This window comes from Hibiscus syriacus, unplaced genomic scaffold (assembly GCF_006381635.1).
Source record: "Hibiscus syriacus cultivar Baekdansim isolate YM2019G1 unplaced genomic scaffold, ASM638163v2 tig00113096_pilon, whole genome shotgun sequence".
NCBI classification, from domain to species: Eukaryota; Viridiplantae; Streptophyta; class Magnoliopsida; order Malvales; family Malvaceae; genus Hibiscus; species Hibiscus syriacus.
In genome coordinates, this window is record NW_024063440.1 from 1275001 (window position 1) to 1290689 (window position 15689).

Below are 15689 nucleotides of genomic sequence, written 5' to 3' on the forward strand. Positions count from 1 at the left end.
TCACCTTATGCTTTCTTTGGTTTCTTTGCTCTTTGTGCTTTCTTCACCGGTGGTCGTGGGGGGAAGACAAGTCGGAACGCCCATGCTGCCAGTATAGCTCCGATGAATGGACAGATCCAAAAAACGTAAAGTTGATCCCATGTGTTGTGCCAGTTGTTTACATATGCCCAACCAAAGGCCTGCAACATGATTCACCAGTACTCAGCTTTAAACAGTGTCCTCGCCGGCAAAAAAAAAAGTTATTTCTCAATGAGAAGCAGGAAATGACCGGATATTCGGACACAACTCGAAGAACTGTCCAAATACATGAGAACTATTTGCTTATACATAACTTTACAGGCACATGCAATTGTATAGAAGATATCGGCATGCATTAATTGTTATGCTTGAAAAGGCATATTGACAATCGCATTTGCTTATAATATTACGAGGACTTCAAATCACTATACTTGAGAAAATAGCAGAAACTTTAGTCTAAATACGAAACACGGCCAGAAATCATCTCTGATCGATCATTAATTACGAAGGAAATTGCATATGGGGCATGAAAAACTAACCGAGACTAGCTTTCCATAGGCCTGTAAATGAACTGAACGTTTAGTGAAACGTGCGGCGGGAAGTTCGTTTATGTGCGTTTATTTATTAAATGAACGAACATGAACAAGATTTTGTGTTCGTTTAATTAAATGAACGAACATGAACATAGGTCTCGTTCGTTCATTTACGTTCGTGAACGTTCAGTTATGTTCGTTTATGTTTGTTCGGTTATATTCGTTTATGTTCATTCATTTATGTTTAAGCCAATCTTCTTAAATCAATTTTGGTGACTAATTTGTAAGTATCTTAAAAATATTAATTAATCTGATATTCTGATGACCAACTCCATAATTAACCCAATTTTATTTGGAAAATCCAACAATATTAACATGGTTTAGTTCTTTTTGAACGATCCATAAACTGCATAACCAGCACCGTCAACATCCATTGCATCGGAACCCTATTTGACTGCGCCACCAGCTGGTTATCCGATGAGCAAAGAAGAGTCCCAGAAACCGGTTGCTTTCGAAACCAAGTCCAAAGGTGATGGATTCCGGAAGAGATGTTAAGTATTAAGCACCGTTTCTTCTACTCAAATAATCTTCTTTTCTTTCATATATAATGGAGTATTCGAATTTACAAGTAAATAGTGATCATCCAACAACTCAAGTCAGCTTACTTTGAACTCAAGAATCCAATAATCGAGTTCAATCCTTTTCGAGTTCAATCCTTTTCGAGTTCGAGTCGAGCTTGATAATTTTAAGCTCGCGAGTTTTCGAGTCGAGTCAAGCTGACTTTGAAAGTTTTCGAGTTCGAGTCGAGCTCAGCAATACTCGAGCTCGACTCGGCTCGTTTACACCCCTAGGTAGGGTCTCCAATGTTTATGTTCGTTTATGTTCGTGTTCATTTATGTTCGTGTTCGTTTATGTTTGTGTTCGTTTATGTTCGTTTATTTATTAAATGAACGAACATGAACAAGTTATATTCCTTAATAAACGAACATGAACAAAAAACATTTTGTTCGTTTATGTTCGTATTCCTTTATGTTCGTTTATTTATTAAATGAACGAACATGAACATACCTCCGTTCGTGTGCGTTCGGTTCGTTTACAGGCCTAGGCCTTTCCAAGAATAAATCACGCAAACCAAGTTCAGAAGAGGAAACCTCATAAGTAGATCTATGAAAAGAAAGACAATAACAACATAAGACATGGCTACTGCCATGACTACCCGAATATATGCAAAGAATCACTAATTCATCTAGGGCGAGCCTAAGTACATGGAAACAGAGTGAATTGATCACGGTTTTCTATCATAAGGCCAAGTTTTATAGACGATCATCCTCGACTAACCAGTCAAACAAGCACTGTGCAAGAGCACCCTAAACCCGATTGCTATCCTAATATCGGAAGTGCATTATAAAAAATTCAGTGCAGCACTATCAGCACACCAGATAAATAGTAGTCTTCACCACACTCGCCAAGAAGAAAGCTACAGCAATGATTGTGATTTGGAGACGGTTCTGTTTCGGGGCAACTGTTAAATGGGGAAGCTAAGATAGGTATGATGAACTGCATGCAACTGTTGACTAAAGAGCAGACTTTTTCTGAATACCGACGATACTTAATTCGAGCATCACACATGACAATCCAAGTCAAACAAATATTACAAAGCATCACAAGAGAGACACAGGGCAGACTACAATCATATTCCAAGGAATCCAAACCAGTGAAGTAGTAACAAGAAAGCCAGACATATCCATAGCGGGAAGTCAAAAAGACTGCATATACTTAAGGTGCTTCGAAAAGGAATAAGCCAGATTGGCAATTTTCTAGTAATAGAGGAAACAAGGACTCAAAAGTATCAAAAACTCGTATTACAACCACCCTGTATCGGTTAGAAACAATAAAAGGCAGGACATCTTATGGAGAAGGAATAGCAACTTACATTTGCAGGATTCATGGAAGGTCCGGTGTAATCAGTACCGGGCATGATTATCGCTACGGTTGAAATGGCGAGCAACCATGTCTTGAATATTGCACTCTGTGGACCTTTAAGAATGATAAAAAGAACAGCAAAGGTAATTACAAAAGTCAAAACACCCTCGGCAATGGCTCCGGTGTGTGTATCAACTTTCAGAGATGGTCCCGCTATCATGTGCTTGTACTGTTCCGGAATCACCTCCATGATCGCCACGGCACCGCCCACGGCACCAACAGCCTGCCAATGAGAGGTTCCATTTTCAATAATGCATCTTGAAATATCAACTAATCATTTAATATTATAATTCGAGGGTGCAAGATTAAGTGTTACAGATGGAAAACTTTAAGAAAGGAAAAAAAGCATGGGAACATCTCAGATTTACAGCTTAGAAGAGCAATAAGTTCAAATTCAAACGGAAAATGAAAAAAGAAAACCATGTGATAAAAAAGCACACATATCAAAAAGGACTGACAACAAAGTAAACATTGAAGAATATTTAAAGAAAAGAAGTAACTAAAGCTTAAAAAAGTAGAAGTCTGAAAATTTCTAAAATACAACTTATTAATATAAGATTAAAAATGATAAAAATTGATTGCAACTAAAAATGTTATAAATTTATATAAATTTTCTGTTATAACCCCTAAGTCTCTTGCGATATAACTTTTCGATTGTAACTAAAAATGTCCTTAAATTAGACCGTCGAAGAGTAGAACTACCCATAAAAGTAAGCTACTTTAATTCCTTGAACTAGCAATGCACATTGTTAATCTGTTGTAGCATTTAAGGAAAATTTTACAGACTTTTACAATTAAGATTCCATCACTTGAACAAGTAAAGTACAGTTGTGTCAGGCAAGGCAAACTTTTTTCTTTTCTTTTCAAAAGCAGATGCAGAATAATTGAATAAAGCATTTCAGGGGAATTTAATTTGATAGAATTAAAATACTATCAGTGAAACCACAAAAAATGATGTGATTTGATCTAATTGATAATTGAAAAGAAGAATCTAGATCAAATCAATTAGAGTTCCATAAAAACAAAACCAAAAACCCACACGGAAAAACACGAAAAGATGACATTTTTAGTTACCTCTAATCAAATCTAATAGAATTCCATAAAAAATCCCGCACAGAAAACCCAGAAAAAGATAACAAGTTTATAGTTTACCTGAGCTGGGAACCGAAGGGCCATGGAGATGAGGCTATCATCACCGACTCCGGCAGCATAGAATGCGGCATTTCCAGTGGGATTAAAGCTAGCTCCGCCAAGAAATTCACCAATAATAGTGAAGATGAAAACAAAAACGAAAATAATGACAGTGATGATAACAATAGGAGCCCAAGAAACGGTTTCGACGCCGAGGGCGGTGGCAATCCAAGAAGTAAGCAAACCAAACATCGATGAACAGAAAATCCACATGAAAGTAATCAACATGTCTGCAATTGCAAGCTTTATTGGACCCATTGTTTAAAATTGGGTTTGTTTTTGTACTAACAAAGCAAATTGAAGAACGGATTTCAGGAAAAAAAATGGAATTTGCTTTGATGAAAAGTGTGGAAGAAGAAGTAGAGCTGAGATGGGTATTGGTATTAGTATTGTATTTTATTTATTTATTCTTTGCCAAATCACATGTACATGAGATGTTTCCAAATCATACGTAGTCTTTAATTAATTGTGTATATATATATTAATTATTTTCTTTAAATAAAGGATAAATTATTCGAATAGTCATACCAATTTAAACATTAATGAGAAATGATTTATAACGTTATCAATCTATTCGATTTTATTTTCTAATATTATCAATTCGTTCGATTTAGTCTTTCATCCGTTAACTCTCATTCAATTTTTGTCTCTCAACCATGTTAGAGACTTAAACAAAAGAGGATTAACCGAAATTAATAGCAGATGGAATTAAACCGAACGGACCGATAATGTGAGGATCATTTATCCTTAATTTTTAAATTAGTGACCAAATTCAGTCAGACCCTAAACAAATAGAACTATCCGCATAGTTTACCCATAAAGAAAAGGGATCAGTTTTAGGATTTGTCTTTTTCCTAATTAAATAATCTTTTTGCTAGATCCCTGCAATCGCTTTATTGGAAAGCTTAAAAAAGCCAGCTTATTCCCGTACCAAAAATAAAACGCTTACCAATTAATATAACTCTGATTAAGGGTGTTTAATGAAGGATGAGTAGTTCCTGAATATCTCGAAGTTAATTTGATCAAAATTTAATTAAAATTTGATTTGGGTTGATATGATTCGAATTCGAGCTCAATTAGGGATTTTAATGAATTAAATCGAGCAAAGTCTAACTCGACTTGATAATTTTTTAATAAATTTTTAGTAATTATTTTAAAAAATTATTTCAATTAAAAAATAAATAATTTACTAACAAATAATAATAAAATTAATAATCTATTAATTTCTAATAAACTATAAAATATTAAATTATTAATTAATAATTATTATTTTATTACACCCAAAATCAAACCATAATTATTATTTTAATGTATTTGTGGATAGTTATTTTAAGTTTAGATTTTAAAATTGCTTCATACATTAATAATTTTTGATTAAATTTATTAATTTATGTTTATATTAAGTTCTATATAGTATTAGTGACTTTTACCTATTGTTTAAAAAATAAGGTAAAAATTTCAGTGAGTGTAACGAGCAACGAGGCATATAATGATCTTAACGACCAAGAAGTTTAGTTGAACAACACATTTTTTTAACGAGTACGAGTTGAACACTGCCCAACTCACGATCGACTCTCTAGATAAACACTCTTAACTCTGATAGATCATATGAGTACGCTAAACATCATGAAAAGTAAATATATTTAATAAATGAATGAACTTATGGTCTTTGTCCCAACTCTAAGATGAATCTTACTAACAAACATAGTGAATACTATTTTACTATTTTCATTTAGGCGTTAGGTATGTCGCACATTATTACTCTTTGCTTTATATCTTTGTTGCGGATTAAGTTTCAAAAACAAATCATTGATGAAACAGAAAGCTGATTCAATGTTTTGGCAAACCGATCTCATCCTATTTTGTGGAACTGATTGAGCATCCATGTGAATTTATAGAGATATACGCTGTACAGTTCAGTTTCTAACAAAAAAAATGTTTGCAACTGAACTGTGTTGAATTACTTGCGAAACAATCTATCGTAGCTTCCGAATCGGCAGTGCATTTCCGAAGAGTTTCTCGACTTCACTCGCTTCCATTTTCAGCTCGTTCAACAGCTCCATCTCTTCTTTACTTAGCCCTTTCAAGAAGTTTTCTTCATCTTGTTGCAGCTGTTTAAAACCTTCAAACAACCTCTGAAACAATGTCTGTTCGGTCTTCCCTACCTTCTCAACCTCCTTCTCCACCTCCCCTTCTATCTCTTCGACTTCTCTAATCAGTGTCCGCTCTCCTTCCTCTACTTTCTTTTCGAGTCTTTCTACCAGGGGAGGCTCCGGACCACAAGTATTATCGGTTTTGATAAAGTTGTTGAAGTTTCTGCCAACTTTTTGAGCTGCCCTTTCGAGTTCAGGTACAATGGTTTCTGGCAATACGGCACTTCTTGTGTAGACAACAGCACCGCCATATCCATCCCATGCATCGTTTCTACCCCGGTAATATACGAATACATAATCATCCGGTTTGTTTTCTATTTTGGACGATAGAATATACCTGCATAACATATTAACCAATGAGTGAAGGCACAACCATCGTCAGCGGTTTTGAAACTCAAACACTTTGTCTTCTGATAGCACCAGATTATAAATTTTAAGCACATACATGTGAATTGCTACCCTCAAGCACGATAGGATAATTAAGATTCAGGATATACTTAACCGGTGGATGCTAACGTAAAAGATATATACGGGAACGGATGTTACCAGTCATCTTGATAGTGAAGGTACTCATTGTCATGATTGTAAAGAATCCGGATAGTTCGGATCTTGCACGAATCTTTGTGTAGCTGATCGAGTGAAAAAACCACCATCTGGTGTCCGTATTCTCCAAGACAAATTCCCTACAAGTTTTCCACCTTCTGTATGGAATTCATGTAGTTGGCAGTCAAAAGTGTCAAAAGTAGGATTTAAACCACTACTGATGAACCATTTCCCAGTAAAATCTGCAATGTTGAAGTTTTCAACTAGAACAACAGGATCGGGGGCAGGGAATTCGCCTAGATCGGATTTCTGAGGAACGCACTTCTTGCGTGAGACAGCACACTCATTAAATTCGTCTACAACGCTGTTCGCAAAGAGGTCTCCACATTTAATCTGCAGAAGTGCTGATATAAACAAGTCTATAAAAAGCATAATACGCATCCCTTAGCCATAAACTGCCCCATCATTAGACGTAAATCATTTGCAAGAAGCATACAAAACTAACCTGGCACTCGGTTTCATCCGGCCTATTGTTGCAGGTCTGGAGGCAAGCAACATTTGCAGCACATGACGGGTTGGCAATGCACTTTGCAAGTTCTACCCTGACAAGAATAATATTGTGCATCGAGTTAGATGACCGTCAAACCTTTATAACCTTTATATTTATAGAGTATAGACTTAGAATGCATCGAGTTAGATGACGGTTTTCACTTAATTTGATTGAATACCTGCACTCCTTCAACAAGCAAGTGCATGTTTTTAGAGAATCGACAGCAGCAGCTGATGGAATCACCAAATACGCGCATGCAAGCAATCCAACCATTTTCACAATCTGTGTCTGGCTCCATTGTACTAAGAAATTCGATATGGTAGGCATTGAAAATGAAAATACCTCTTCTGCCTTAAAGAAGAAGATATTTAATACAAAAATATGAACATTAACATACAAAATTGTCAATTAGTAAGAAATTCAGCATCTAGAGGCCAATACTACCTTAGGTGTTCTTCCATTGCTGCTACTTGATGATAAGTTCATCTCTTTTCTTCTTGAAAGCTGATTCGAACATCTTGATTTTGATGCAGAATAGTTCATATTCGGCTTAATTAACTGAGAGTACCTTGAGTTTCTGCGACTAGATTGAATTTTCAGTAGCGCTACGCCATGAACTATTAGCCTCCGGCAAAACCTTTCATTACGAGTAAATCCCGATGTTCTACATGGAAATTTAACACTTTTACCGTGGAAAACGCATACGAGGCGAGTAGCTTCTGCCATATTCAGGACCTCAATTTAACATACAATCTGATCACACAAAACAAATCAATAAGCTACATTTCTGATAAAAAAAAAATTCAATTATTACAGGAGAAATTCAAAGGAATAGACTCAGATTCTTTGAGTACAAATGTTAGAATCCAACAAAAACCTGAGGATTGAACTTCAAATTCCAGCAACACGTTGTTTTGAGCAAGTATAAAAAGCAATCATCTAAAAGCATTTGTTCACAACAATGAACAAGCACATTAAACTATCTCATTTACCTCCACTACTGAAAAGGAATGAACAAAAGAAGCAAAACATTAAAAAGAAAAGCATCCAATTACTTGGTTTACCATTCTTGAAACAAAATATCAACCAAGAAATAAAACCCATTTTCCTACCAAACATGTAACGAATCATATCCTTTTCCACCAAGAGAGACAGAATGAAACTAAGCAAGAAATATCCAAGTTTCCGAGTTCAGAGAACATAATATATTGCATCTTTCAATCCAAAAAACTACATCATTCACTTAGAAGGATTCTTTTACTGTTGATTAGAAGCTAAAGACAACAGAAGGAGAAACAAATCAAAGAAAAGTTCATTTCTTTTACATAGAAAGGGAGAAAAGAACTGACCTGAACTAAATGGAGAGAAGGTTAAAAATGGTGGGTTCTTCTGCTTGTTTAAATGTTAGGCATGGTTTATGAAGTAGAGGGTTGCAGGCAGGCAGACAAAGGCAATGGATGCGAAGAGTGGGGAGAAGGGCAGCAAGAAGGCAACACAACGATCGACAATTAGCAAGTTCGTGGACAAGTGAAATTAAAAAGTTTTTAATTTCCTCTCTAAACTTAATACATTGGGTTTTGGTCACTGAACTTTACTCTCTCCTATTTTGGTCATTTCGTCATTAAATAGTTAACGGCGTTAAAAATAATGTCATTTAAAAAAACAAAATTTTCACCAAGATGACGTCGTTTTGCATCCTTATTGCAACCCATTTTAACATCGCTAACTATTTAACGATCGAGTAACAAAAAAAAAATCCAATGCATTAAGCTTGGTGGGGAAATTGAAAAGATTTAAAGTGCAATGAGTGAAATAGGAGAGAGTAAATTTTAGCTACCAAATTTGTAATTTAACCTAATTAAAAAAAATAAGGGAACAAATTATGCATTTTTATTAAGGGCAAAGTACACAAACGATCCTCTAACTATAGGATATTACTTTGTTGAGTCTATTAACTATTAAAAATTATAAAGTAGTTCATCGATTATAGGAGTTATTTTGTTAAGTGCATTGACTATTAAAAGTTACAAAATGATCACCTAACTATTCATTATGTTCCAAACTCGTCTTTTTTCGTTAAAAATTTAACGACAGTATGAGTTGGATGTTAACATGTTGACTGAGATATGATTGATATCATAATCTCAAACGACTATCATATCTCAGTCAACATATTAACAACCAACTCAGACGACCGTTAATTTCTTAACAGAAAACAACGAGTTTGGAACATAATGAATAGTCGAGTGACCATTTTATAACTTTTAATAGTCGATGGGCTCAACAAAGTAACCCCCATAATTAGGGGATCATTTTATAACTTCTAATAGTCGGGGACTCAACAAAGCGATATTCTATAATCGGGGGACCACCCGTCAACGTACGTGACAAACCAAAGACTTCAAATGATAATGGAGAAAACATTAGACATCTACTTTAATAAAAAAAATTAAATACTTAAAATTAACAAAAGGTACAATTTAGACATTTATTTTAATTAAACCTTTATTTAATACCAAACTCTTTCTTTATAGGTCTCTTGAACGCCCTATTTGATACATACACCACAAGGCTCACATCAAAGGAAGATTGACTAACGCTTTCAATTGATCCACATGAACAAGCTTTGGAAAAGAATAATAGCATAGAAGTAGACTTGCGATTGCTTTTTGAATGGGATCCTGATCTTATTCAGTTGACATGTATTCTGTAGATATGACTGTTCTATCTCTTATCTTTCCAACGGTTCTTGAATTTTATCAATATGATATCGAGAGCACAATATATGCCTATTTTAGTGAAGACAACGCATGTAGAAATCCCTATACGAAATTAATACGTAATTTTGTAATTAATTACGAATTTTCAATATGTTCATATTAGGGATAGTTTAAGTAAAGGTAATTTTCTGTAATGACAAAACCCTAGCAGTCGCATCTTATTCACCAAGCTGCCACCTTCTAGAAGATCAATTTGGACCATTCATCACATTCAACGGTTGAGGAAAAAGTCATGCATTCAAACTCCTAGTTTTTGTAATACTCCAAATTTTGATCAGTGACTAAAATATAAGTTTTAAAAGTTTAGTGGCTAAAATATAAACTTTGAAAAGTGTAGGGACCGAAATTCTAACTTTTAAAAGTTATATTATTTTAGCCTCTAAATGAATAGTTTGAACTAAAATAAAGAGTTTAGTGGGAATCAGATTTTTTGTACGGGATTTGTGTTAAAAGCTATAAAGCGGTAAAGTTCGGTATTGAAATCAGATAATCGGATTACACCGAAATTTTACGAAAATTTGAAGGATGTTAGAAAATGGTTGAAATATTATTTTCATATTTCATATCAGAGAAAATTGGCTTAGAACAATGCAATTTTTCAGATTTGACCGAACAGTGGAATTTTAGTGACTAAAATGTAATTTTTGAAAATTGCATGACCAAATACGAAAGTCAAAGACAAGTTGATTCATCTTTGACCAAGAAATATTTTAATGGAAGATAATACAATAGAATTTGATAAGTTTCAAGATTTATTAAGGGTATTTTTGAGATTTTTATTAATTGAATATTAAATTCAATTAATTAGAAATTACCAAGTGTCTTATCTAATCAGCACATTGTCAGCTTGTTCCTTCATTTGGCTTAAAGTTCAAGTCCTAACAAGGTAAGATTTTTATTTTTTATTTTTGAAGCAATATACTTGATTTTTGGATTTAGCTATTAGATAGAAAAATTAATCTACTTGAAATTCTCTATCATTTGGTACCAATATTTCATGGTGAAGAGGATTATGTTATGAGATTTTATGATTTGGGGTTATGAAAAGTTAATTGATTTTAAAGAATTGGTTGTAAGAATTGATGAAGAACTGAAGGATGCAAATTAATGAAAACAATTTAGATTTTAAATCTGGCAGTGAGTTTGAAAATTCACCATAATTTATATAACATTATTTGGAGGTGATTTTTATATATTTGTGTTCGTATATCAATCTAGTTTTGTTTAAAACAAACGGAGATCAATTTCAATGTATATACAAAAAGATATGAATTTTTAACCGATGAAATGTCAGAAAAACGGGGCAGCAGATTCTACACAAAACAAATTATGTCGGCCAACTTTGAAAATTCACCATAAATTGTATGGAATGGACTAGAAAGATTTATTTATATGGATATATTTTTATTCGAGTCTAGTTTTCAACAGAAGAAACAAAATTAAATTCCAGCGTGTATATCAATACAGAATACTGATTCTTTAAAGGTAGTGCGAGTTGTCTGAATATGAAAATTTTAGAATTTAAGTGGAAATAGATTAGAAGCTTAAGATCAATGTTTAAATGTTTGAGTATATTTTTGGATGCTTGAATTTAATTTAAATGGAAAGAGACCATTTTTAATAAATTGGAAATGTTGAGAAGAATTATAAAAGAATTCATTTTAATGGTTAGATGGTGGAATTCGAAAGGTTCCAAAACTTTGGGGACTTGTTTGCAAGTTCTTAAATGAAGAAGTATTATTTGAGTAAATTATTGAATGCTCGAAAATTTATTAGTATTATGAAATTTGAATTAAATATTGAGTTGAGGTTGAATTACAAATATATTGAGTTTGGTGGTTGAAAATCGAAAGTTAGGAAAGTTTGAGTTGAAATTATAAATGTTTGAAATGTTAAGGTATTGATTTGAACATTTTATTAAAGTGCTGGAATTTTTATATTTAATGTGCTATGATTTTAATGGTGAATGCCCATTATGAATTAAATGGAAAGGTTGAGGTGAATTCTAAAAAGAATTCACAACTTATAGTTTATATTAGTACGATTCTAATATGTAGTTCGAACACTTTGTGTTATTATTTGGTATTTCCAGGCCACGACAAATCTAGCAATCGGGGTGATTCGAAAGGAAAAGAAAAAGCACGTGATTAGAAATATCACTTAAAGGAATCTATAGTGAGGCAAATGTGAGTGTAGTTATTTATTTAATTATTTTGATTGAGGACGACTTGCGATAAGTCAACCTCGTTCCAATTTACAGTATGATTTTAAAGTTTATAAAGAATATTTTTATAATATTCTATATCAGTTTTATGAATGATTTAGGGTATGAACTACCCAAACATGATATTTTTATGATGGATTTATTATGATACATCAGCCCATTGTGTGTTATAGTGAGAACTATTGGTACACTTGACATGCCATTAGTTGAGTATTTATCCATTATCAGCTTTGATACATTCGTGTATCAATGTTATCATATCAGCTTTGGTACATTCGTGTATCAATGTTATCATATCAGCTTTGGTATATTCGTGTACCAATGTCCAGTACCGTTGGTGCATTCAGGTTTATGATGGCACTGAAGTGCATCATATCTCAGTATCAGTTACGATTTGCACAGTGTTGTGCATAGTGCACACCTTACTCACGTATCTTATGTTTCATAATGCATTGGGATATGAAAATGAATATGCAAGTTGTGAATGATTTTCAGTTGACAAAAAGCATGATGCTTATTTTATCAGATATGATTTATCAGAATTTCATAGTTCATGATTTAAAAAGAAATTTCAGGTCTCAGTGAAGAAATCAACTTGGATAAGTTGGTTTGTTAGTTTAATATTTTGATTCGAATTATTTTATTTATGTCTATTATATTTCAGATTTTTCTCACCTTAGATTATACTGCCCTCACTAAGTTATACTTAGCGCGTGATGATTTTCATGCATAGGGTCTGATTGAGATACAAACGTTTTATGAGGAGACTATCAAGCATCATGTGTAGATCATCTATAATACGAGTATCAGTAAGACATCATTGAAGTTTCTTTTGACTAGTAGTGGCATATATAATTATGTCAATAATTTCTATTTATCGTATTTATTTTAAATAGTCTGTATTAGTAAATTAGGACTATTTTAGTTTATTTTACTTAGTTTAGTTTTATCAGTATTTATGCATGAAAATATATATTGCGTTATTATGTTTTTAAAAGATTTAACGAAAAGACATGGTTTAGTAATATTACTGATTAATAAATGAATTTATTTTCATGTGACAAAGGAATAAATTATAGTTGAGATATATTTTAAAATAAATTTTTAAAGTTAGAATAAGAGTGTTTTTAAAGAAACAATTTTTTTAGTGAATTTTCAGTTCAGTAAATGTTTTTAAGTTGATGTGACATCTTTGAATCGTATATCGAGACATATACGGTTAAGGGTGTTACATTATTGGTATCAAGCTATAGGTTTAGCCGATTCTCGGCCTAATTGAGCTATAATATGTCAGAATATGTACATGCCACTACGATGTCGAAATTACTGATTTTGTATGGTCTGATGATTTTATTTATGATATTCTTTACTAACTTAAATTTGTGATTGTATTTATATGTCGGGTTCGGAAGGCATAAGACAATCCACTGAACAGAGGGAATAGTAACGAGGTAGAGTATGTACCTCAATGATAGGGAACACGATATATCAGGGAGTATTGGCTCCAGATCAGGGAACATTTTTACAAGCTAGGGGCTATCATGGCTCGATACCAGCTAGCTGCAACACCTTGATTCCTCTGCATCTATCCTCCTTCAATTCCAAGAATATCGATTCTTAAAGAATTAAAATTTTAGGAGCTGCAGAATTTAAAGTCGAAGCAACCGAAGGCCCAGTAGTGGCAGATATGTGGTTGATCATGTGGAAATAATGTTGGACAATCTTACTATTCCGATGATGAAATATTAGATGGAATAATTTCATTTTTACAAGGCCAGACTTGTATATGGTGGACGAACATGATGACACATGTTCCTCCATATCAGATCATTTGGTGGTTTTTCCTAGAGTATTTAGAAAAAATATATCAGTGAGTTATTTATTATCCATGAAGGAGGATTTCTTTAATTTGATTCAGGGTGCTAAATTTATATACGAGTATAAATGTGAGTTTAATAAACTTGCTCGATATGCCTCGGAGATGGTTTTCACTGAAAGAGACATGTTAGAAATTTATCTGAGGCTTCCACCATAGACTCAGGGAACTAGTGTTGACTACAAATTTGACCACTTTTTAGGAAGTGGTGAATAAAGCAAAAGATTTGAAAATGGTGCAAAATGATAGTTATATTATAGAACGGAGATGACAGATAAAGATCAGAAGTGTCATCCTCATTTCAGTCTAAAGAGGGAGATTTCAGTTATAGGTACCAAAATAAATATGAAAGGGGTATTTTCTATCTTTATGATGAGCCTACATTTGTTTTGATTGATCTGGTTCTACATATTCTTATTTTAATTCGAATTAGTTAAAATAAGATATTCCATTAGAACCCATCAATAGTGATATGACTATATAAAATCAACAGGGTCACAGTTCTATAGTTACAGATTAGTAGAAATTGTCAGGGAAAATTCAAGGGGTTGTATTCCCGGTGAATCTTTTGGAGTTACCGTTTGACGAGTTTGAGATTATATTAGACATGTATTGGTTATCTCGGCATTATGGTTGGGATTGATTGTCGCATGAAGCGATTATTTATAAAGGATGTAAAGGGTACCGCGATAATAGTAATTGGAGAAAAAGCGAAATTTGCCTAATGTGATATTAGTAGTGACAACAACGAAAATGATGGAAAAAAGTTGTATAGTTTCTTAGCAAATATGATTGTACCCGAACATCTGAAATTCAATTGGAGGATATTTCGATAGTTCGAGAATTTATAGATGTATTTCTTGATGAACCCAGATTCTCTTGATCGATAAGTAGTGTTTAAAATTGATATCATTATGAGTTTGTTGTGATACCATTTGGACTGACCAATGCTCTAGTAGCATTTATGGATTTGATGAATCGGTTATTTTAACTGTATTTACATCAATTTGTGGTTGTATTCATTGATGATATTTTGGTGTATTCTAAGACTAAGGAGGAGTATGACGCACACTCCGTATCGTACTACAAATATTGCGAGATAAAAAGTTATATGTTAAATTGTCAAAATTTGAATTTTGGCTATCAAAGGTCGATTTTCTGAGCCACATGATTTGAACATAAATTAGAGTGGATCCCAAGAAGGTGTAAGCGATAGTGGAGTGGAAACCTCCGTAAAATGTTTCAGAAATTAGAAGTTTCTTAGGATTAGCTGGATATTATCATAGATTTGTAAAGAATTTTTCAATAATTGCATCTCCACTTACCAACTTACTTCGAAAGGATGTATCATTCGTCTGGATTGAAAAGTGTCAAAAAAGTTTTGACACGCTTAAAAAGATTCTGACAGAGGCACGGGTATTACTACAACCACAATCATGAAAGGATATGTAATCTACAATGATGTGTCCCATATAATAATTTGGGTTGTGTTTTAATGTAAGAAGGTAAAGTGGTAGCCTATGCTTCAAGGCATAAAGGAACACAAACGGAATTTTCCGACACATGATTTGGAGCTAGCATTTGTAGTTTGCTATGAAGATATGAGTCATTACTTGTATGGTGAACGTGGTACATTTATATAGATCATAAGAGTTTAAAATATTGCTCACTCAGAAAGAGTTAAATCTAAGGTAAAAGAGATGGATTGAGCTTCTCAAAGACTATGATGTGATTATTGATTATCATCCTGGGAAGGCTAATGTGGTAGCTGACGCACTTACCCGAAAAACCTTTGCTGCTATGAGAGTGTTAGATGCACAACTATCAATGGAAGAAGA

General features: G+C 33.4%; 2 protein-coding genes across 2 annotated transcripts in view; both read right to left on the reverse strand.

Moving 5' to 3' along the window:
- The window catches only part of LOC120185300 (aquaporin SIP1-1-like), a 4245-nt gene extending 182 nt beyond the window's left edge, over positions 1–4063 (reverse strand). The window contains exons 1-3 of the mRNA XM_039189556.1: positions 3687–4063; positions 2485–2757; positions 1–179 (exon numbers count right to left, since the gene is read on the reverse strand). The exon at positions 1–179 is cut by the window's left edge and continues 182 nt beyond it. Coding sequence (XP_039045487.1) covers positions 6–179; positions 2485–2757; positions 3687–3983 — 744 coding nt within the window. The 5' untranslated portion in view covers positions 3984–4063 and the 3' untranslated portion in view covers positions 1–5. The remainder of the gene's footprint in view (positions 180–2484; positions 2758–3686) is intronic.
- Positions 4064–5573: 1510 nt separating this feature from the next.
- LOC120185347 (violaxanthin de-epoxidase, chloroplastic-like) lies at positions 5574–8500 on the reverse strand. Its single transcript, XM_039189594.1, is given in 7 exon segments — positions 5574–6215; positions 6425–6472; positions 6474–6814; positions 6927–7023; positions 7150–7322; positions 7416–7724; positions 8321–8500. Coding segments are annotated over 6 exon segments (1455 nt in total). The 5' UTR covers positions 7698–7724; positions 8321–8500; the 3' UTR covers positions 5574–5701.
- Between the last annotated feature and the right edge of the window lie 7189 nt (positions 8501–15689).